Genomic DNA, 25,174 nt, shown 5'->3' on the forward strand with positions numbered 1-25,174 from the left:
ACATTTCGGTACTCATCCCGAAGTCTAGAGCGATGATCAGAAAGTACAAGCTTTGCCATACTAAATAATCGTTCAGCACAAGCACTTGAGCGCAACGCAGTATTAAATTTAATAAACACACTTTTTATATAAAAAAAATCAACAAAAATATTTAAATGAGTATTTTTAGATTTAAAAAAAGCATCTAGAGGTTCAATAATATTATTATTTATTTCAAAAAAATCATTATGGAAGGCCGCGGTTTCGATCTTGCTATAGTATTAGTGCGGCCTTCCATAGATGATTTTTTTGAAATAAATAATAATATTATTGAACCTCTAGATGTTAAATCTAAAAATACTCATTTAAATATTTTTGTTGATTTTTTTCATATAAAAAGTGTGTTTATTAAATTTAATACTGCGTTGCGCTCAAGTGCTTGTGCTGAACGATTATTTAGTATGGCAAAGCTTATACTTTCTGATCATCGCTCTAGACTTCGGGATGAGTACAGAAATGTTATTATTATTAGAGTGCAATAATAAATAAATTATATATATGTAACAAATTATAGTCATGTTTTTATACCAATATTTTATTTGTGGAAATAAAGTTACGCAAAAGATATTTAAAAAAAAATCAAAATAGCGTAAAAAGTAACTAATAGCGCGCTACTCATTTGAAAACGATAGCGGTAGCGCGCTACTTTTAAAAGTAGCGTTTAACAACACTGGAATTATATTATGGACATGTTTTAATTTTTATATTAAAAAAGCTTATATTTCTTTATAAGGTTTCAAAAGTTTGTGAAATGTATATTTTGGAGTTAGCTTAAAGCATTAACCTTTTACCTGCAAGTTGTAACAGAATAAAATAATATAAAAGTATTTTTTTAATGATTTTTTTCTAAATAAAATTCTCAAATTAAAATATTAGATTTAATGATATAAAAAAAAGTTGAGTTTTTAGTTATTTTTAAAAATCAGTATTTTTGCCAACCCTAATAAAAATTTACCTTTTGTATTTTGTAAATTAATTTTAAAATAATCAATTTATTTTGAACTTAATAGAAACTGATTTTCTTCAGTGAGCCATTTTTTTAAAAAATTAACTGAACCTGGGTTAAATTAAACCTAAATTTGGCAAAATTATGTATACAAGGTTACAACGCTGATTTGTGATGTTTTAAATGGCTCATTTTAAGCCAATTTTTTTAAATGGCTAACTCACAATTTTAGCCAAAAAATATTATCTAAGTCTCTAGATTTTGATAATAAATGTACAAACCTTTTTGCCATCAATGGGCAAAATCTACTGCTTGCATAATAATTTTCTGAATAAAATATTGAGTTGACCACTTTTAAAAATTGGCTCAAATCAAGCTGTTTAACAACACTACCACTTATAAACATTTTTTTATCTATTAAAAACATTCAAATACACGATAATTAATATATTGAATTTTCTCTGAATATCACATTTAATATCTTTTAAAAAATTTATTCAATTTTTATCATATAAAATATAATGATATTTAGTCAATAAATTATCTAAGCTTGAGCAATATAAAGTTATTTTATATAATCAATCTATTCAAAAAAGTGAAGAATAAACTGCATTTTTAAGGGCTTTTAATTTATGATATAAATCATCTTTAACAACTTCATCTTTTTCTTTATTGGATTTGAGTTTTTTGGATATTTTTTCTTCTGCTTTCAAACATAAAGAATTATTTGGATAAATTGATTGAATAGAAGTGTTAACATCTATACATTCATTTGTGTCTGTTTGATTGATTATACTTTGGGAAAATTTTGAAAGGCTTTTATCAGAATCTGATATTATATGAGAATTACTTAAGGATGAATTTGAATCAGATAAGGAGGATGAATAATTAGAACTGTAGGGTAATAAATTAGGATCAGTAATTTCCTTTAAACTTCTTTCTTTGGTTTTATTTGAAAAATTAAGGATATTAATTAATGAATAAAAATCAGAAAAGTCTACATAAGCTTCAACAATATGACAATCTTTACTATTTTTATTATCATTAATATTACTCATTTTATTTAAATACATGTCAGAATTATCAGAGGAATTAGAATTGCTACAAATCTTGTATTCTGTAGCCATATTATGATAAACTGGCTTTGAATTATGTTTAAATTTTGATTTAGTGGAAGATGTAGAAGATGAAGAGTTTGTATATACCAAAGATAAATCATTAAAATAATGGTTACTAGACATAGGATTAGAAGATTTAAATGTATATGCTAAACTGTGTGTCAATATAGATGAATAAATTGTGTTTTGGCAGAATGTTTTATTACCATCAGGTAATTTAATATTAAAATGCATTTGATCAGATTCTAGTTTTAACCTATTATGTATATTGACTATAGGTTCACTCTTTCTATTAATTCTTAAATCTATTTTACTATTATCTCCAAGCTTTTGGCCATCTGAATAACTTTTATTTAAGGATTGTGAATTCAAATGAAAATCGCCATCACCGTTTAGTAGATTATTTAGTCTATCATCATTATTATTACAACCTTCTACAAAATTTGGAATATAGCTTTTAAAAGATGCCATTTCATTTGCGTTGAATTAAGAATAAATTTACAAGTGTTTTTTTTAAGAAATCATAACAAATTGATGTTGATCAGCTGTGAATTTAAAAATCCTCTAATAAAATATAAATTTTGCTATATGCTAATTATTCCACTAAAATTTTAATAATATTTATATAATAGATTAAAAAATATTAGCTTTGTATCAGAAGATAAAAAAAAGCTAAATTTATAGAAAAAAAATTTATTAGCCCATTAATTCCATAATCACAATTTTAATTTTTCGAATATTTAACTCTTTTAATAATATATAGTTTTCATAAAAGTAAGGATGTCAATGTCAATAAAAGAGCAATATATAAAAAATATAATGAAATGTAAATAAATAGGTATTTTGAAATTTAATTCTTACATCATTAGGTGCGGTTTATATTTAAATTTTCTCAGGAAATGCTTGATAAAGAGAAAATCATAAATGACTCGATTGGCATTTTACTAGATAAGAATATTCCATTAACTGATAAATTTCGCGCTGTCTTTACCTTACGCAATATAGGCGGCAAGAAAGCTATTGATTCTATTTGTAAGTGCATTGAAATTGAATCCTCAGTATTGCTAAAGCATGAATGTGCTTATTGTCTTGGTCAAATGAAAGATTCTTATTCTATTCCAAAATTACTCGAAATACTTAGTGATGAAAAAGTAGAAATAATTGTAAGACATGAAGCAGGTAATAAATGTTATTTTTTTAGAATTATTTGCATAATAAATCAATATAGCAGAGGCTATTGCTGCCATAGGAGAAGAATCTACACTTGTGATTAACACCCTCAAAAAATATATTCAGCATACTAATAAAGAAGTAAGATTTTATTTAATGAATATTCATTTTATACTATGTATAATTAAGTCATGATGATTGAAACTGGCTGACTTGTACCTATTATATTGTATTCACGTTTTTTTGTAGAAGGAGTGTTGGGATATTTTTTATTAGCCAGAGTTTGATAAATATCTTCAAAAAAAAGAAATTTTTGATCAAATTTTACCTAAAATGTCCAAATTTTTTATAAGTAAATATTTTTTTAAAAATTTATATATTTAGTTTTATATTATTACATCATTATAATCACCATAACATTATGATAAAACAAACATAATTTAAACAATATAATAATATAAAAATCTTATTTTAAATGGATAAAATATGGCCAACTTTTTAATTGGACTCCCAAAAAGAAGCTATAGTTATATTTGTAGTAAAAAAAAATTTTTCAATTTATTTGTTATTCTTTAAGTGCTTCATTCTTTTGTGTTATTAAAAACAACAGAGGTATCCATGATTCTTCTAAACCTCATCAAACTGGGTATAATCAAAATGAGAAGAATCATCTACCAATCTTGGGCAGGCTATAGTTACCTGTGCACAAATAACATCTCCATGAGTTATATTTGTAGTAAAAAAAAAATTCAATTCATTTGTTATTCTTTAAGTGCTTCATTCTTTTGTGTTATTAAAAACAACAGAGGTATCCATGATTCTTCTAAACCTCATCAAACTGGGTATAATCAAAATGAGAAGAATCATCTACCAATTTTGGGGAAGGTTATAGTTACCTGTGCACAAATAACATCTACATGCTAAAATGTTCTCAAGGTAGGTTGAAAAAAGCCTGTAATGCATTTAAATAAAAGCTTTTCATTGGGAATACTTTGACATTGTTAATTTAATTAAGTATATTTAGATTATTTTTAACTAAGTATAGGAAATTTTCCATGTATTCATAAATATTTAATATCATATTCATTGAATTCAACTTTTTTAATTTTAATATGTGTAGTAATACCGACTACTAATTATAAACAATACGACTACTAATTTATATTTCAATTTATTTCTAACATCAAATTTTTATTAATTAATTTTTGAATATTCTATTCTATTTTTATATATAATATCTATAAATAATATTTTACTAATTTATTACATCCTTCAAACATTTTAAAGTTAGATTTCTTCAATAAACCTCTTTGTAGGTTTACGGTTTCTTGATGAACAACGTAATGTGGTATTTGTGTTTGTATTTGCTTCATTCACTGGCACAACCATTTCTGTAACTTCCAAAGAACTTTAATGATTTGTGATAACTAAACGATTTCTTAACTGATCTGCATGCTTCCGTAATGTTTTCCCGGAAGATTCAACAATATAAGAATAAAGTCCTATTCTTTCTTTAATTACTCCCTCTCTCCAACCATTGGTATTTTCATTATTTAACCATATAGGTTGTGAGATTTCAAATTCTCTTTCCTTTGAATGTAAATCATGGTGAAGGCTTTGTTTATCATTGGCCCTTACTATTTCGTGTTCAGCATTTGGTCGGATCCAATCCAGACTTGTTTTCAATTGCCTCCCAAACATAATTTTAGCAGGAGATCTCCCTGTGGAGCTATGCTCTCCCAATCGATAGGTTGTTAAAACCTATGTCATAGCTTCTTCGGGATCGCTAATTGAATCTCTCGTCGCATAATACCGACCTTTCAAAGTTTGTACTGTACGTTCAGCTAATCCATTAGTTTTTGGATGATAGGGTGCCGAACGTATATGACGTATGTTATTTAAATCACAATACCTACGGAATTCCCCAGATAAGAATTGTGGTCCATTGTCTGACACAATGTACTTGGGTATTCCAAACCTAGCAAACCATTTTTTTAGACGTTTTATCATAGCATCAGCAGAGGTATTTTGCATTAGATCAACATCTAACCATTTGGAGTAGGAATCGACACCTATTAGCCAATATCGTGAATCTACTGGTCCAGCAAAATCAATATGGATTTGCTCCCAAGATTCCTTCCCAACAGTTTAAGAATATAGAGGTACTTCTTGAATACTAGGTCTATTTTTTTGGCATCCAGAACATATTTTGATAAAATTTTCTATATCAACATCACATCTGGCCCACCAGCAATACAATCTAAAAATAGATTTCATTACATTTTCCCCAGGATGTCCCCGGTGAATCATTCCTAACACTGCATTTCTTAATTTATTAGGAATTACCAATCTCCCATTCCATTCTATAATAAATCGACAGAAAGCCGTCGATTATAAAAATTAACTATTTCTTTATCTTTATGACGATCAAAGTTTCGCCAACTTTGCTGAATATGTATTGCTACTTTTTTTAATATTAAATCTTGCTTCGACTCTTTTCGTAGAATATTTTCTGACAATTGCATATCATCCAAATTAATACTTCGAATATCCAAAGCATGTTTAGAATCTTGATTCTCTTCCGTGTCTAATATCGGAAGCCTTGATAATGCGTCGGCAATTACATTTTTATTACCAGGTCTATATTCTATTGTAAAATCATAAGAAGCCATCTTCCAGGCCCAACGTGTCAAACGATTATTAGAAATTTTAGGTAAATCGCGTTTCTTTCCATATAATCGCTCTAATGGTTGATCAGTTCGAAGTAAAAATTTTCTACCATAAATAAATGAATGAAATTTTTCAATACCAAATAAAAGTGCTCGAGCTTCTTTATCAATCGGAACGTAGTGTTTCTCTGATTCTAATAAAGTACGTGACGCGAACGAAATAGGTTTTGTCCTTCCGTCTACTAATTGATGTAACAACACAGCCCCTAATCCTGAATCAGATGCGTCGCATTCCAAAATTATAGGCAACTGCGCGTTATAAGGAATTAACGTTTCCTCGGATGACAATAATTTCTTAACCTCATCGAAGGAATTTTGTTCATCTTTCGACCACTGCCAAGGTACTTTCACGCTCGTTAATCTATGTAATAGAGCCGCTTTAGAATGTAGATTGCGAATAAAACGTTCATGATAATTAACTAGTCCTAGAAAAGATCTAAGTTGTTGTATATTTTTAGGTTTTTGTGCATTTCGGATAGCCTTCACCTTTTTCGGGTTAGGATGTATACCGAATTTATCAATTATCACCCCTAAAAATTTTTGTAAAAATCTCACTTTTGTTAATTTCGCCTTAAGACCTGCTGCAAGTAATCTGTCTAACACTATTCGCAAATTATTTAAGTGCTCCTCATCATTTCGACCAGAAATAATTACGTCATCTAAATAGACACCAGTCATTTGGCAATCTTTTAGTAACTCATCCATATATCTTTGAAATATAGTTGGTGCACTTGCCAATCCAAAGGGCAATCGTCGGTAACGGAAATAGCCCTTATGAGTCACTATCGTTAGTAGTTCCTGGGATTCCGATTGTACTTCCATCTGTAAATACGCATCTTTCAGATCTATCACGGTAAATTTATCACCACCTTGGATTTTCTCTAACAAATCGTCTAAGGTAGGAATAACATGATGGTCATATAATAAACACGGATTGAGTGTAACTTTGAAATCAGCACAAATTCGAATATCGCCATTACTCTTGCGTACATTTACGGTTGGCGTTGACCACTGTACCCTGGTTATAGTCGAATTAATCTTTTCGATAATTCCTGCAGCTACTAATCGGTCTAATTCCATTTCAATTGCTTTGCGAAGTGGAAATGGTACCCTACGGGCTGGAAACGATCTTGGTACAGAGGTATCCTTTAAATGTATTCGCACTGCAAAATCACGTATATGTCCCATCTTATCATCAAAAATTTCTTGATGTTTATTAATCAAATCTCGAATTCTAGAATCTAGTGTTATGCAACATTTTTCTTTTTCAATATTGTTGACCAAATTGCGTACTTGTTTAATCATAACCTGAGGAGGCATTTCTAAATTGAATGCTATAATCCATGGTAATCCGAAAAGAGGCACCCCAGTTGTATTCATTATTACCACTGGTAGGGTCCTTGTTTGTGATCCAATCCTAACATTGACTTGGGTCTCGCCCTTAACGTCTAATGGATGATCACCATATGCAGTCAATGGACTGGTTGGCCTAATTTTTGGTCGCCCAATACTTGTCCATATATCAATTCCTATCAATGACGCTAGTGCACCAGTGTCAAAATCAAATTCAACATCTAACCCATTTATCTCTACAGTTAGTTTTGCTCGATTCTTTCGATTTTGTTGTATCATCCAAATATTATGAATAGAATCACTTGATGACACTCTTATATAATTTAAATTCTTTGATTTACAGCAAACTGCAAAATGACCAATTTTTTTACATTTATTACATGCCGCATTTGTAGCTGGACATCTCACTTCTCGGTTATGAATAAAACCACATTTATAACATTTAAGTTTATTATATTTGTATTTATTATCAAATGTAGTCGTTGTTTTAATTAGATGTTTATAATTATTATCATTATCATTTCTTTTTTTATTATCATTTATCTTATTAATAACAGGCATATTTTTATTTGCCATTTCTTTATCTGCTCTCTCAGAAGCTAATGCCAGATCAAGAATAAATTGAAAAGTCAGTACATTATTATCTCTATCAAGACCGTCGGGATATACCAAGAAGTACAACTTCTGAAAGTAGATTGAAAGGTTTGGATCTTTTGAATATTCATAGGCATTTGACGACAAGCAAGGATGAGATAATTGAAAAATTAGCTCAATCCCAACGAAGATTGGATTTTACATATAAATATATAACATACAAAATACAATTATTCCTAAGAAACTTTTTATGTATTAATTTATATTTCCAACATTTAAATTTTTTATGTATATAAATTTTAAAGGCTCAAAAGATTCAAATGTCTATTTTGGGTCATTTATAGTGGTTATATTCACCTTATATTTTATAATTTAGCTTAATTCTTTACCGCTAATTGTATCCGTTTAATATTTTTAATTCACACTTATTTTATAGTTTTTTATATATACATATATTTTTTTATACATTAATTTAAAATTGTGTATTAGAAATATTTATTAGTTCTAATAAATTTATGCCTGATATTTTTAAAAAACAATATTTCTTAAAAAAATTTATCCCCCCCCCCAGACCAAATTCCTGCATAGCGGCTGATGCCAATATATTACTGTCATCATATAGTGAAGTAAATCTATTTTTTATTATATGCATATTGTTATGATCTTCACAAATAACAAAAATTGTATTTTTAAAAGAATTAAATACTTCTAAATGCCTCTTTAGGTTTGAACTGCTAATCTTTGAAGAAGATTTTGTTTTTGCATAAAGAGCATTTTGCATAGATCATTGTATGGTACTACCATCTATTTCACATGAAGTAAAATACTTACGTAAATTATGAAACGGTAAAAGATTCTCATTCTCACTTATATCTGCTGTCACATCAATAAAATGTATCATCTTCTAAATCTATAATGTAAAACCTAGAATTTATATTATAAAATAATTAATAAATAAATATAACTTGTTCTTACAAAAAATTTGGGAAATTGTTGAAATATAAAATCTGGTGGAATGGTGGTTGATAAAATATGATATAGATAGATATTTTTTTTAAATAATATTTAAATTTAATTTTCAAAATTTTTATTTTATTTATTGCTTTTTAAGTAAAAAAATAATTTTTAAAAGGATCGGGATTGAATATTTAAAAAAATGATCTCGTTCACGATCCACAATTTAAGGTCAGGATCTTAAATCCGAGAAATTTGGCAAATCTAGGGTCGGCGATCTTTGATTCGATCCTTTAACAACTCTGTATGGCTACATAATGAATATATATCGAAATTTTTAATATTAAAAATCATCATTTTTCTATATTATCACTGCCAGAAAAGGGAGCTTAAAATGAATGCTATTCATGTTTTCCAACTTAATAAGGGAACATTGGCCCAATTTCCAATAAAGACACTTTAAAAAAGATTTTTTTGTTTAATTTAACCCTTCAAAACTTTGGTGAAAAAAATGATGTTAGTACTCGGGTGGGGTTTAATAGACCCCAATTTTAAATGTATATATCTTCAGTAATATTCATTATTTTCATTTGATATTTGGATATAAGATAGATCTACATCTAACCTTAAGCTTGATAAAATATATAAATATTTTAATTTCTTAAGCCTAGATTAAAGATGATGAGGGTAATTATTCATATAATCATGATAATTCATAATATGGATCTTTATTTTTCAATTTAAAAAAAATTACACTAATACATTCAAATATTAAAAAAAACATACAAATTTACTCTGGTGGGGTCTCACAAACCCCAATCAGTCACAAAATGCTTATATCTTAAAAATTACTCAATCGAAATATATGAAATTTGGAATATAGATTCTGATGAAGCTACTGAAGAATCCAGATCATAATATTTAACCGTTTTTATATAATATCATTTCTAGCATGCCTGGGGTTTCATATATCCCACCAGAGTATTGAAGGGTTAATATTAGTACTATAGATTTGCAACTTTCTTAGGTTTCATTATATTTTAATTTTTTTTGAAAAAATATAAAGTTAAAAGAAACGTGTTACCTAGCTCTTAGAAGATTTTCTTGGTTGAAGGAATGCAAAGAGAAGCGAAATAGCATAAAGAATCCTTCCTTTTCTTACGATGGTTCTATCATATCTTACGATACTATTGACCCAACTCCATCTTTGCAATCGGATTTCTCCCTGAATCCAGATAATGTCGGTTTAATCTTGTTCAGATTATATATTCAATTAACAATATTTATTTTTTACCATTTTACACATATTTTGCAGTTTGAAGAACACATTTTCTCTATCTCCTTTAATTAAATACTTATTATTGGCATATTAAAGAATTTAATCCTCAGGAGGTTATTAATATTATGAGCTTTCCAATGTTTTAAGTCGACATTTCCATATAAAAAAAAGTAACTAGCTGGCCTTCCTGAATAACCTTTTTCTATTGTAAAATATAAAATCTTCAGGCATATGCTACCTTCCACCTCGATAACTTTATTATAAATTGTATTTATTTTAAATCACCCCCCCCCCCCACTCTTCTTCTATCATGACCACCTCTTACAAAGATTGATTTGAATGATAACTTATACACTTTATACTAATAATGTAAATAGATCCATCATACTTACTAACAATGAGCGAAAGAATTTTGAAGGACCCTGAAGCAGATTTGTATGATAGGTATAAAGCTATTTTCACTCTCAGGGACATTGGGACTGATGATGCAGTTGAAATAATGGCACAGGGTATATAATTTCAACCCTTTTTACCATTTTATAGATAAATTAAATTTGTTGATCATTCTAAAATAAAATATGACTAAAAAGGATGTGGTTAGTTTTTTTTGTAGAATCTATCTTTAAGAATATGTTATATTTCTATTCTTATAAAAAATATATACTTTTGATTCGCAATTTTTTAATTTTATACATTTTAAAATTTCGATAATAATAATAATATTCAATTGTAACCTAATATTTTTATTTGTTAATATGGTATATGTCGTATTGTGTTATGGAATCCATTGGGATTCAGAATCTCATAATTTTATATTATTTATACAGTCCAATATTTAAATTTAAAAAATATGAATCAACCGAAAATAATATTCCAGTAAGTATCGAAGGCCCACAATGTGAACTTCAGATACATTTATCATGAACTTTATGAACTACTCTTAATCTATATCGATTTTTATATAAATTGTAAAATGTTTATGGCCAAATTGTCTGAGAATGAGTACTCTATACTTGCTTGGAATATATTTAGTCTTGAATCAAATTTTTTTAAATGAAAATGAACTATAAAATGTGCAAAGGGCATAATTTTATGTGGGGATTTATCAGTTCAAAGGTTTTTGGAAGTCTGACATTTGTAAATAGCATAATAAAAGGTTAAAAATATGAGATATTAATCAATATCTTCATCCAATTATTCATCCCTTATTTCCAAGTGGCGTAACTGTATTTCAATAAGATGGGACACCGTGTCATACTGTGAAATTTTAGATGCGCCTTCCCACTAGGATAATCTAAAGAAAATTGAAACTATTTGCAATTCTATTATATGGGAATCATACGAAGATCTCTAAATTCAATGCCTAATAATAAACGATGTTACAAAAGCGAATGGGGATGCAACCAAATATTAAGTTAAAATGGACAAATTATTACGAATAATATTTAAAATGGAAATAATTTGTGAAGTTCTTTTATTTTTAATTAATAAAAGTTTATATTCTTTAATATATGTATATTCAAACCTGTTTAATTTGGGCATGGTTAGGACTGAAATTTTTTCCTTATTTATACAATTACCCATTTTATCAAGACTACCATCTCTTATATTCTTAGTTTAGCCAAAAGTGAGATTATGTTCAACCATTTAAAAAAAATTTTTTATATTAATTATTCAACAAATCATGTGTAAAATTATTTATGTATATGTCTTATTGGGATATCTGGGATCCAGTTAAAATATGATTAAATTTTATAATATAAATGAATGTAACAAAAAAGAGGTATTACGCAATTGGATAAAAAGTTTAAAATCTAAATACTTTTTAAAGGACAATGCTCAATTTATCAAGGCATTTTCTAATAGTAGTTAATAGAAATTTGATTGGGACTTAAAATTTTGGTCAAATAAGGGAGTTGTCCGGATTATCGAGAGCCCAGGTTAGACATGTTTGACTTATATTTAAAAAGTAAAAATATTTGTTTTAAATTGATTAATTATAATTTTTTTTTTTAATATAATTTTATATATTATGCTATTTTTAATATAAATATTATGTATATATTTATGAAATAAACATTTTTTTATAAAAAAAATTATAATTTTTATCGAAATTTTAAAACGCATGAAATAATTGCAAATGAACAAATATAGTTTGAAGTTGGGTAGTATAATATTATATATAATTAAACATTATAAATTAAGTTTTAGCCGATCCTAAAAATACCCAGTCCTACTTATTAAAGCACGAGCTAGCCTTCGTTATGGGTCAGATGCAAAACCCTATATGTCTGTTACCACTAAAAGAAAGGCTTAGTGATAAAACTGATCATTGTATGGTAAGACACGAATGCGCTGAAGCCATAGGATCTATCATTGGATATCTAAATGCGAATCCAACTTCTGGTGGAACTAGCGAAAATATTTTAAATTTCTCAATTATTCTACAGGATGTTAATAATCAAATCGGAGAAGTAGGCGCAAATCAGAGAAGAAATATTGATGGTATATTAGTTTTAAAAAAAAAGTTTTTTAATAAAAAATTAATATATAACACAGCTTTAATTTACAATAGCGAATAACTTTCAATATATTTATCTCCAGCACTGTGCGATAATGAAATTGTTAATATTATTTTTAAATGGAGTTAGAAATTACGAAACTTTTAAGCACAAAATGTATTTTGTTTATAATAGATAGAAAGATAGATAGATAGTGATTAAAAGAAATTGAACCTGTGAAATAAATTGCAATCCACGATAATTAACTTATTGAAAGCTGCTAGATTTATTAGGGGATCAGGTAATCAAAAAATTTGGGTACCTTCAAAGAGATTTAAAATGAAGCATACCAATGCATTCCAGAAAAAATCCTCTTGACCTTGAGCCAAATTAATTGTAAAGGTAAACCATTACATGATATCTAGACTCTTTACGATAACATCTTAGTTATCCTGAACCAGAGCCGTGCAGACAGGAGGGCGAGTGGGGCAATCGACCTGGGCCGCATAATATTGTTAAAAATAAGAATTTTTTGTATACACTACAGACATAGTAGTATTTATTATTTTTTTTGTAAAAAAATGTGTGAATTTTGAATAAAGGTTTGGTATAGTGTTGTTAAACGGCTGAGTCAAGTCGGTTTGGCCTTATACTCAGCCAATTTTTGAATCGAAAAATCAACTCAGGCTCAAGCTGGCTCATTGAGCCATATAAGCTGGTTCAGTAATTGGCTCAAGCTGACTTTTGATCCGAAATTTATTTATTTGGGATTAAGACATTTTAAAATTATAATTATGTAGAAATAGTGTGCCATCTCCATTTTGTGTGAAAATTGATTCAGAATCAAGCTAGCTCGATGAGCAACATAAGTGGGTTAGCTGAATTTGTTCCAGAACTTTGAGGTCGCTCACATGTTTATTTGCAACTACAAGTAAATATATTAAAGAACTCTACTATACCCCCGGCCCGAACCCTATTTTTTAAAAATAATTTCGGTTCGGGCCTTATATTTTTTTAAAAAATTTCGGACCGCACCGGGTTTAAATGTGATATCATTACATTATGTCAAATAAATTTAATTCTTATAAGAAATAAGGCGCTAATATTCTTTATCTGTAGTATATTTTTTTTACTATAAAAAAATAATTTCTATATTTATATAAATTTGGGCCGGGCGGACAAATAATTTTTATTTTGAATCGGGTTTATCGGGACAATTAAAAAAAAATTTGTTCTTGATTGGGCTGAGGAGGACATTTTTTTAAATTTTGGCCCGGGCAGGGGTTAAATTAGGCCCGATGCAGATCACTAATTTGAAACTCTTATTTGAAATTTGAATTATATTTACTTTTTGCAAAGTCTGATATATTTTTTATGCTTGGCCTGGCAGGGGTTAAATTAGGCCCGATGCAGATCACTAATTTGTAACTCTTATTTGAAATTTAAATTAAATTTACTTTTTGCAAAGTCTCATTCATTTTTTATGCTTTTTATTTATTTTAATATTGAATTTTCGCCTAATTTTTTAATTATTATTTTATATTAATTATTTATGGCTATATATATGTATGCTTATGCCATGCTAAAATGAAAAAATAACACAAAGTTAAAAACTGTTGTAAATAAATTAAACAAATAATTATAAATACAAAGAAAGGAAGTTGTAATATTTAAAAAAATAAAAATAATGAAGGCCAGGAGAGGTGAGAAACGACGACAACCAGACGAATATAAATAATATTATTTTTTAAGAAAAAATTAAATTTTAATATTATAAAAAAAATTTTTTTAATCTATTATATCCTTCTACCCTTTTTCTAAATTGGTTATCAGATTAAGTAAATTATAAGTAGAAATGGAAAAGATTTAACCAAGAATTTTAAAAATAAAATAAAACACTTTTAAATTGGGAATTTTTCAGTCACACATTTTTACAAAAAAATATATTTAAAATTTTTAGTCATTAATTGAGAATACCATTTTTGAGGCAATGTTTCTCTCTCAATCTGCCTAATAAATCATAAATAATCAAGTTTCATAAAACTTAAATTAAACAAAAATATTTATTTAAATTTCTTCCCATTCCCCTCCTATATTGGCAGGGGTTGGTTTAAATCTAATTTTATTATATAAGTGGTGATCTTAAAGGAGAAAATTAATTTCTTATATCAAACATGTTAACCTCTTATTTTTATTATCTTGAGACAAACTAATGATGTATTGGGTTGTTAGGTTATAACTCTTATGATATTTATAATATATAAATCAGAGACCTGCACGCCCGGCCCAATTTTTTTAAACATATCCGGGCCGGGCCTAAAAAAATTTTATTTGAATATATCCGGGCCGGGCCTAAGATTGTTAAACCCGGGCCGGGCCTTAATATTTTTTATAAAAATTTTTACATTATGAGTTAATGGTTATAAGATTATATTATAGTTATGATTAATATAATATTGGGTGATGGTTAACACTACCTAATACCCACAGATCGATCTAATTATTAATTTCCTGAAAATTTATTCAAAGTATTAATATATTTTTTTATAATTCATATCTAAATTTTTACAACATATTTTACCAAAACAATCAAATAAAGGAATATCTTAAATAAGCCCCAATATTCAAGTATTATTAATATATTTTTTTATAATTCATATCTAAATTTTTAGAATATATTTTACCATAACAATAAAGGAATATCACTTCTTGAAGTTTGTAATACCTTTCAAAGCGAAAAAGGAGGAATAAAATTGATTTTACTTAATATAAAGCATTTTTTAATTGAAAAATTTGTTTTACACAAGTATCATTTTATTTCTCTTTTTATCTGTCCCAAATTCAAGCAATTACGTATATAGTCAGGGACAGATCGCAAGATGACGGAAAACTATATAAAAGATTATAATAAATTACAAGAGACTCAGGAAGTAAATGAAATACCATCGACCAGTCAAATTACGACTGTTGTTAAACAAACTGAATCGTTTTATGACAAATGGGGCGATGGTAATTCTGGTAATATGTCAATACCCGATGATGAATATTATAATTACATAAATAAAAAAATAGATGAAACATTTAGGGTGGATAATTTGTTAGAGTGGTGGGCGGCTCATCAAAGCGAATTTCCAATTTTAGCAAAATTGGCAATTCCTGCTTCAAGTGCAAGCTGTGAGCGGAATTTTTCCACTACGAGAATTCTTGAAGAAAGAAGAAGTAATCTTCAACCTAAAAAGGTAGATATGCTTCTCTTTCTTCATGATAATTTGTGAATTTTTAATATCTTTCTTGAGTATAGGGTTTCGTCAATCATGCTGGTTTTTTACTTTGCAAACTGTCAGATATTTATTGCATTTATTATATTTACCTTGAGTCATGAAAGTTTTTAATCCAACATTTTTCATTATTTTTTTTTACAATATTATATAATACAATTATCTTCTTTTGTTAGAAATTTATATTATAAAATAAATTATATTAATATTGTGCAATTAGATTATATTTTCAAAATACTATTTATTATACATGAATTTTTTTAAATAGCGATTTATTTTTATTTTATAAATTAAATAGTAAATTAAATACAATATATTATATTATATTCTCAAAATATTTTCCATTTTTATAAATTAAATATTAGTTTTATTATTTTTAAATGCAATATAAAATATAGTATATGCTCAAAATATTATTACCATTTTTATGAATATTAGTTTTATTTTTATAAATTCAATATAAAATATAGTATATGCTCAAAATATCCATTTTTATAAATAACAGTTTTATAATTTTTATAAATTTAATATAATATTCTCAAAATATTAGCTTTTTACATGTATTTTTTAAATAATAAGCTATAATACTCGCTGAAAAATATGGTAAAATACCTCATAGGTGAATTTTTGTATATACCAGGTCGAATATAATTTTAAAAAATTCCGAGCCGGGCCTTAAATTTTTAAATCCGGGCCGGGCCGTAAAATTTTTTTTTAAAATATCCGGGCCGGGCCTAAAAAATTTAAAACCGGGCCGGGCCGTGCAAATGGTACCTCTGCAGGTCTCTGATATAAATATATGCATTATTTACCTAATTCAATTATTATATAAAAAATATTAAAATAAATTAGATGAAGCGGCACTAAAAGAAAAATTAATCTTAGATGTTTTGCCTTTTTTATATTTTCTTAAAAAATGTATGTTATTTTGAAAACGAAAATATTATTCATAAAATTAGCCAAAACAATGTATTCGCAATATATTTATACTTGTAGTTAAAAATAAGCATGTGAACTACCTAAGAGTTCTGGAGCCCACTCTTTCGGCTCAACGAGAGGATTTCCAACAGGAGACAAAATAGATATTTACATTATAAGGTAAAATAATTTTACTTTGTTGATATTGAAGATAGAAATATCAATAGTCAACTCACATTGAATGATAGTGGTTGACCTAAAACTACATTTAAAAAATCTGGGCGATGCAAATGAAACCTCTGCAGGTATTAATAAGGCAAATATAAAAAATAAATTAAAAAAATTATTAATATTAATAAAATCACCTTTAAAAATGTGTATTTAATATTAATAAAACCACTAAAAATGTTTATATAAAATTCATAAAAAATAATATAATATTTACATCAAATTCTATGAAAAAAATTAAAAAATAAAATGCCATAAAAAAATAATAAATCTGAAATAAAAAAAATCTGAGCAATCTTCCCAAAAAATCTAAGAAGATTTCAAACATTTGAAAGATTATGGTGGTACCGAAAACAACATTTCATGAAAACAGGGAAGATTGAGTTAATGAAGGATTATTTATCAAAATATCTTTAGCTTAAAAGAAAAAAAATGAATATATATTTAAATTTCTATATCTAAAATATAAATTAATAAAAAACAAAAATAATAAAAATATTATTAAAAAATATATATGAGGGAACTTGGCATATAAATTTTGGCTAAAATTAGACTCGAGCCAACTCCTGAGCCAATTTTTACGACTCCATCTCGAGGAGTTTGGCTTTTTAGCAACACTAGTTTGGTATGTCTAGCCAAGAAACATTAAGTATCATAACAAAGATTTGATTTATATTTTAGTAAAAAATTCATTTATTTTTTTAGTTAAGAAATTTTACTTTTAAATTTTCATTTTTTTGAATTATAAATAATCTTTAAAAACGATTTAATTAAATTTTCTATCAACAAAGAAACAAGATAATCGGTTAGTAAATAATATAATAAATTTTTTTTAAAAAACGACTTCTATTAAATGATTATTTTGTAAAAAATTTAGTCTATTTTCTTTAAAATCCTGCTTTTGTAGTTAATTGCTATGAGGCATTTTTTGAGATATTTTATAAGTCTATCTAAAATATAAAAAAAAGTTTACATTATAGTCTTCATTTAATACATAGACTTATCATATAATCAACTTGTTTATTAATTTATTTTATCATATCGCTGACAACTACCATTTTTTTAAATTTTTATTTATATCGCCACAAATATCAAATTTTTTAAAAAAATTTGTATTCAAATCGCATACAAATACAATATTATATTTAATTTATTCTTCATAATTTCTATTTTGTTATTTTTTGAAATATATGAGGAAATGATGATATCAAATATAGATGATAGTAGTAAGTGGTCGGTTTTGAACTCGAATCATAATAATTTTTAAGATAATGCGCCAACAATGCAGTATTTAGTCATTGGATCGGTTTCAAATCGGTTATCGGTCAAATGACGATATTTTTTAAATAATTTTTTGGGATAATGTTTTACACGTATTTATAGGTATATAAAACAAAAATGAACATTTTTCAATTGATATTACAATGCCTTGTAAGTTTTCTATTATTTCTCGATTCTACACCTATTCATAAATTAAATATCAAAGAAACCTATCATTATTTTTTAATTTTTAGGTTTTCCACCTGTATTTATTTGCACCCAAATATAAAAAAGGCGCTAACCAATAATCATTCTGGTTTCTTAAGATGATATTTTCATATTTTGCATTTAACACCTTCTTGTGGATATCTATTTGTTAAATTTTAAAACCTAAAAATAAAATTTGATATATAATTTCATATTTTTATTTAATGAATATTAAAAAAAGAAAATTATTTTTAAAAACGATTATTTTATAAAATTTTGATTGATTATGATTAATTGCTTTTTAGCAATGCAGTATTTAGTCATACCTAGAGACGTCTATAAACTTTTACTTTATAACCATAGAATTTTCAAAATGAGAAAAGGAAAAAATTTGATTTAGGTGCTGAGAAACGAGAAAGAAAGAAGAACGAAGTTACATTTATTAATTCTCAAAAAGGGGCTATTTATAAAAACTTTAACAATAAATATGTAAAATCATGCGCCATAAGTGAAATGCCAAAAATTTTCGATATCCATCTCGATGATGAGCACATTGATATTCTTATGCCAACATGAAGATTTAACAGAAGTCGCTGGTTCACATATTTCTCATTCTCATCACGACGACCACAGAAGTCACTGATTCACATATTTCTCACTTATTATGACGATGCCGCATCACCTTCTCTCATCATGACACATGCAAAATGACAATATTGAAAGAGCCATTACATTTATAGGAATAACACAAGATTTTTTTATTCGCTTTAAGGAAAAAGGTTTTCAGAATTCCCTTGACTCAGCAAAAGAGCTTGCACAGGAATTGGATATGATTATAGAAGAGTAGTGCTTTACTTCAATAACATTAATTCATAGACGGAAAGTTTATAAACAATTTTTTTTACATGACACGCCTATACGTGATCCTCAAAAAAATATTAGATTGAATTTTTCAAACTATTACTAGATCAAGCGAGAAATTCGTTGGAGGAACGTTTCCAGCAAGCTATTTAATTATTCAATATACCAGAATTAATAAATGCGCCTGAAAGAGCATTTATGATTAAAATTTAATAAAGTATATATGTTTTAATTCCCATCGCGTATATATATAATAAATAAGCGTAGGTAAATTGGATTTTTTTAGGACCGCCAATTATTTTTTCTCCTGAGCCCCCAAAAGTCTCTGCACGGCGCTGTCCCGAACTTAAAAATACAATATTTTTTAGAAAAAAGGAATTGGAATATTTTTTTATTCCGGGATTAGAGAATTCTCAGAAATATTCCGACTTTTTAGAATTTTTATGATAGTAACGGAAAGTGAACATTTTTAAACCTTTAAAAAAATGAAAAGGGATTTAAATTTTAAGGAACTGGAACCAGGTAAAAGAAGGAAAATGCCTTTGTTCTGGTCCCTGATTATAAACCGGTTTAACTTGTGGAAGTGATCTATGAAATTTCGAAACTCACACCATCAAAATAGATCTTGATATAAATGGCCCCCAATGTTTTTGAACCGATAAACATGACAAGAATTTAACATTATTAATAATATAATATAGAGACGATTATGATATAAAACACAACTGATTCATTATAATCTATGTTATAGAATAATATTTTAATAATGTTTGCAAGAGATATATTGTTTCGTTTCCAGCGTATCGTTTTTTTTTTAAAGATTATTAAGTCTAATAGTGAGAGATGTAAAATTAAGGAACATCATTAAAGTTAAGGATATAATAAAATTTCGCTTTTTAATAATTAAATAGTCGATTATTTATAATTATATACAAATAATATTGCATTTTACAAGTATAGTGGGTAGTCTTGTTAGTAAGAGTATACATTACCTAATCTGAAAATGTGTTCGATTCCATGTACATTTAAATGTATTTTTAAGTTAATTAAGTAGGTTAAAAACTATAGAGTCCTAAAATTTACAAGAGGCAAACCCTCGTTTCTACCCTACCCTCTATAAATCAGTACTCACCCACTCTAAGCACTGCAAAGAATCAATAAGATAAATTTTTAACCTAAATGGCTTAATCTTAAAATATTAATATATTAAAGTATTGCCTATTTTGTTTACCTTATATAATATTTTAAAGATAATTAATTTCTATATTATTTTGTAGTTATATTTGAATTGGGTCACCAAGAAAAAAAAGGTTCATTTGGCATCTTATGAAAAAATTCAATGAAAGAATAAGAAGATAGATAAAGAACTTTTTTGATATTATTGTTTACATATAATTTTAAAATTTATATGTAATAAAAACTTCATGGAAAAATATAATATTTATCATAAATTGCACTTCATCATAATGTATTTGTTGAATTTTTTTTATAAACTACAATTTGTAAAAAAACTATATCAGGCAGAATATAAATTATAATATGAATGAAATTATATTTATATATTTTTATTTAAAAAAAATTAAATCTTAAAAATATATTAAATAATGATTAGATGGAAGATAAATTATTGCAAAAAAATGTTAGGAGGAATATAAATTATAATATGAATGAAATATTTTTATTTTTAATAAAAAATATTTAATCCTAAAATAGATATATTAAATAATGATTAGATGGAAGCTAAATTATTGTAAATCAGAAATATTTTCAAAATGCTATCCATTTTTAATATAAATAATATAAAATGGATCATATCGGGCCCATACAAAATTATTATTATATTTTATTTATATAAAAATAGGGGTATTGTCGCCATCGCTTGACTTCTGTGTTTGAAGTCCATATCAGAATAATATAAGAATTTTGAACCACAGTGATCTCCACACTAAACGCACTAAATTTAATAAAATTAAATGTAATTTTATATTTTTATGTTTTACCTATAAAAACAATCCCATAATTACATATTCAGAATTGGATTTTGTAAATAAACTAGAAAATAGTGATCTGCATCGGGCCTAATTTTTCAAGCCCGGCCCGAAATTTTTTTTAAAAAAGTTTTGCCGGCGCGGCTCGAACCCGAAATTTATTTTAAAAAATTTACCGGCCCGGCCAGGCCCGAATTTATTCAAATATAGAAATTAATTTTTATAATTACTTAAAATAAAAGACATATGATATATAGCGTTTAGTTTCAATAAATTAAATCAAAATTTTTTATTTTACATAAAAAATTCAATATAAAATTGAGAAATTTAGATTTTTTTAATAAAATTTAAAAGATCCGACCCGACCCGCCCTAAATTTTTTTAAAAATACTAGGCTCGGCCCGAACCCGATTATTTTAAATAGAATTAGGTCTTTGCAGATCTCCACTAGAAAATGTCCCAAGATATTTTTTTTCCTACAACAAAGGCATGGAAAACATATGCCAATATATAGTCTAGAGTCTCCCAAACCTTGTCGGGGTGTAGACTATGGGAAACACTTGGAGAACCCACCATCTTATAGCAAATATTATAATTACGACAACAACTCAAAAATGGATGTAAGAACTTAAGTTGTAAATAATGTTATGACAAGACAGATATGGGCTTCTGACTCAGAAGTTAGGGCGATGACCACAATGCTAAATACCCCTATTTACATGTATAAAATAATAATTTTGTAGGGCCGATATGACCCATATTATATTCGTAATTATGTTAAAAAATTTTATAATAATTTTACTTATATTAAAAATGGAGGAAACCATTTTCAAAATTTTTCTGATTACAATAATTTATATTCCATCTAATCATTATTTAATATATCTTTATTAGGATTAAATAATTTTTATTATAAAAATATAAATAATTCATTCATATTATAATTTATATTCCGCCTGATATTTATTTTTTTGAAAGTTGTAGTTTATAAATAAAATTCAATATATATGTAGTATGGGGTTTCGGAATCCGTGGGGATTCGAAATCTCTCAATTTTAAATCATTTACTAAGGGCGATTTTTGGATTTTAAAAACAGGAATTGTATTCCAGCATGTGTAGAGTATTTACCCTATAAATTTCAGCCAATTTTAGCGATAGACATTTTAGTATTTTTTAATTTATATGAAAAATCCTTATAAAAATTAATATAAATTAGACATGGCAATTGTTTGAAATTTACAATTTGGGTATTCTACCCATGCTAGAATACATTTCCGGTTAAATGGAACTTTAAAATTTTTTAAATCGCTCTCGGTAAAGGATTTAAAATCAAGAGCAACCCAATACGACATATACATTATGATATGCAATATATGATAAATTATATAAATAAAGTTCTTGGTCTATCTTCTTATTCTTTCATAGAATTTTTTTAGATGCCAAATGAAGCTTATTTTAATATTGATGACCCAATTCAAATATAAGTACAAAATAATATAAAAATGATTATCTTTAAAATATTATTGGAAACAAAATAAGCATTACTTAAATATAATTATATTTTAAGATTAGGTCATTTAGGTTAAGAATTTATCTTATTGTTTCTTTGCAGTGTTTACAGAGAATGGGTACTGATTTTTAGAGGGTAGGGTAGAAAATGGGGTTTGCCTCTAGTAAATTTTCTGTCATGTAGAAGCATTGTCAATAAATTAATGTCTATCGTAAAGATATACCCTGTATAGGAAATCTGAGAAGGAAAATCTAGGGCGCCTCTGGATAGCTATGGGATCGGAGTTTTTAATTTCGGACCTACTTAATTAACTTATACTTGTTTTACAATATTATTTTATAAATTTCATGCTGTGTAAATTAGAATGTTAGTAATGATCTCTTCTTCAATGTTATTAACTATGATCCCAATTATTACAAATGATTAATTATGTAATATTCATTTATTGCCAAGGTAACCCTCATGATTATTAATTGGAGCAGTTGCAATTTAAAAAAAACATGAAGGTGTACATGTATTCGAACCCACATTATCAGGGTATATAATGTAGACTCTTACCAACAAGACTACCCGCTAAACTTATAGTTTGCAATATTATTTGTATATAATAAATAATCGACTATTTTATTATATCCTTAACTTAATGATGTTCCTTGATTTTACATCTTTCATTATTCGACTTAATAATTGTCATAGTATGTTAAACATTTGTAAGATCATCATTTATTTCGATTATGAAGTTATATATTTATTTGATTTTTGTGAAATCATTATGTATTTAGATTTTTGAGTTTTTTTAATTTTAGTGATTTATCGGCATGATTTTGGGATTTATTATTTTAAAGAAATCTATTTTTAACTTGTTATTTTTTTTACAATTGGAGCTTTCCTATAAAAGGGAAGCGAATTTTAATAATTATTAGTTAAAATCTTACCGCGGAAACCAATAAAAATTTTAAAAAAATAAAGATGATCTCTTGAAATGAAACAATGTCTCTTATAAAGCATTATTAAAATATATTTCTAAAATATAGATTATAATTAAACAGGCTTTATACCATTATTGACTTCAATTATAATATTAATAATTTTTAATTCATGACATGAAAATTTTTACTTTAGATTTATCGCTTCAAAAACATTGAGGGCTATTTATCCCACAATCCATACTTGGGATTTTGATGGTGTGAGATTTCAAAATCTCATAGATCTCTTTAACATATTACCCTGGTAATAATTTTGCCACCGGAACCTGGTCCATGAACCGGTTAATAATCTTTGATATTATAACTTGAGAATATAATTATTTTGATTGGTCCATTATTAGCAGTAACCATTTTTTATAATTAAAAATCACAAATATTTACTTATAAAAGATTTAAAATTTAATCAAAAAACTTATTTGAGAATAAAAAACCTTCAAAGTCAAAATTATATTTTGAAGGGAATTTTCAAACTCTTTAATATGAACCGATATTTGTTAATAAGGGATCCCTGATTTACTGATAATAAAATTAAGGCCTAATAAAAAAGTGGCTAAAGGTCGGCCAAAATTAGTTAAGAGTTTTGAATATAATTCACATATGCTATCTATATATCAACATCCTGAGGTTTCATTTAATATTTTATCGAACTCTGCGACCTCTCTTTATGATCATTGGAAAAACTAAATATATCCAAAATAATTATTAATAATGCTAAGTCAGTAATATATAAACGATAATACTTGACCAACTTAGAAAGTCTTGTCATTTTAAATGCCGTTGCGAGATAAACATTTAGCCGTAAGCACGAGTATAACAAATAAATGAAAAAAATGTGATTATTAACTATAATTTTGGGACAAAAATTGAGAAGTTATTATAAGTTTTCAGCTAGCCGGTTGTTTTTGGAGCCGCACTATTTATCTCACTCAATTTTTACATTTATATTATTATAAAACAGATATTCCTAATCTAGCCAAATCTTATGAAAATTTATTAAAATATTATTTAACCGACCCTGAACCATTGGTCAAAGAATCGTGCGCTATAGCTTTGGATATATCTGATTATATTAGTGATTCTCAACAATTTAATATGCTTTAGTTCAATTTTTATTATATTAAAATTTCTAATTCTTAATTAATTATTTTAGATTTCTGTTATATTATTACTTATATCTTTTTTAGAATTATTTCGTGTTTGATGTATATAAATCGTTTATTAATGGCCTAAGAAAAAGATTAGGTAGTAAATATA

General features: G+C 26.7%; 1 protein-coding gene across 4 annotated transcripts; it reads left to right on the forward strand.

Annotated features, from left to right (window-relative positions):
• Window positions 1-2,977: 2,977 nt before the first annotated feature.
• LOC135927648 (deoxyhypusine hydroxylase-like) lies at window positions 2,978-25,156 on the forward strand. 4 transcript variants are annotated; one of them, XR_010572135.1, is made up of 7 exons: window positions 2,978-3,282; window positions 3,332-3,414; window positions 9,970-10,147; window positions 10,560-10,691; window positions 12,388-12,687; window positions 12,879-13,085; window positions 24,879-25,009. XR_010572135.1 is itself a non-coding variant. In XM_065463777.1 (6 exons), exons 1-6 carry the CDS (start codon window positions 3,003-3,005, stop codon window positions 25,019-25,021), a joined length of 1,116 nt encoding a protein of 371 aa, XP_065319849.1. In that variant the 5' UTR covers window positions 2,978-3,002; the 3' UTR covers window positions 25,022-25,156. The 4 variants fall into 4 exon arrangements, 3 of the variants coding, with proteins under 3 accessions (XP_065319849.1, XP_065319851.1, XP_065319850.1); XM_065463777.1 differs by lacking the exon at window positions 12,879-13,085 and having other exon boundaries at window positions 24,879-25,156; XM_065463779.1 differs by lacking the exons at window positions 12,879-13,085; window positions 24,879-25,009 and adding an exon at window positions 23,388-23,422.
• Window positions 25,157-25,174: the final 18 nt, after the last annotated feature.

Source organism: Gordionus sp. m RMFG-2023, chromosome 3 (genome assembly GCF_954871325.1).
Source record: "Gordionus sp. m RMFG-2023 chromosome 3, tfGorSpeb1-WG-v2, whole genome shotgun sequence".
Lineage (NCBI taxonomy): Eukaryota > Metazoa > Nematomorpha > Gordioida > Chordodea > Parachordodidae > Gordionus > Gordionus sp. m RMFG-2023.

Coding starts and splice junctions, on each gene's coding strand:
- LOC135927648 (XM_065463777.1), top strand. CDS start 3,003: ATGCTTGATAAAGAGAAAATCATAAATGACTCGATTGGCATTTTACTA. Junction 3,283..3,331: donor AATTGTAAGACATGAAGCAG/GTAATAAATGTT, acceptor AAATCAATATAG/CAGAGGCTATTGCTGCCATA. Junction 12,688..24,878: donor TCAGAGAAGAAATATTGATG/GTATATTAGTTT, acceptor ATTATAAAACAG/ATATTCCTAATCTAGCCAAA.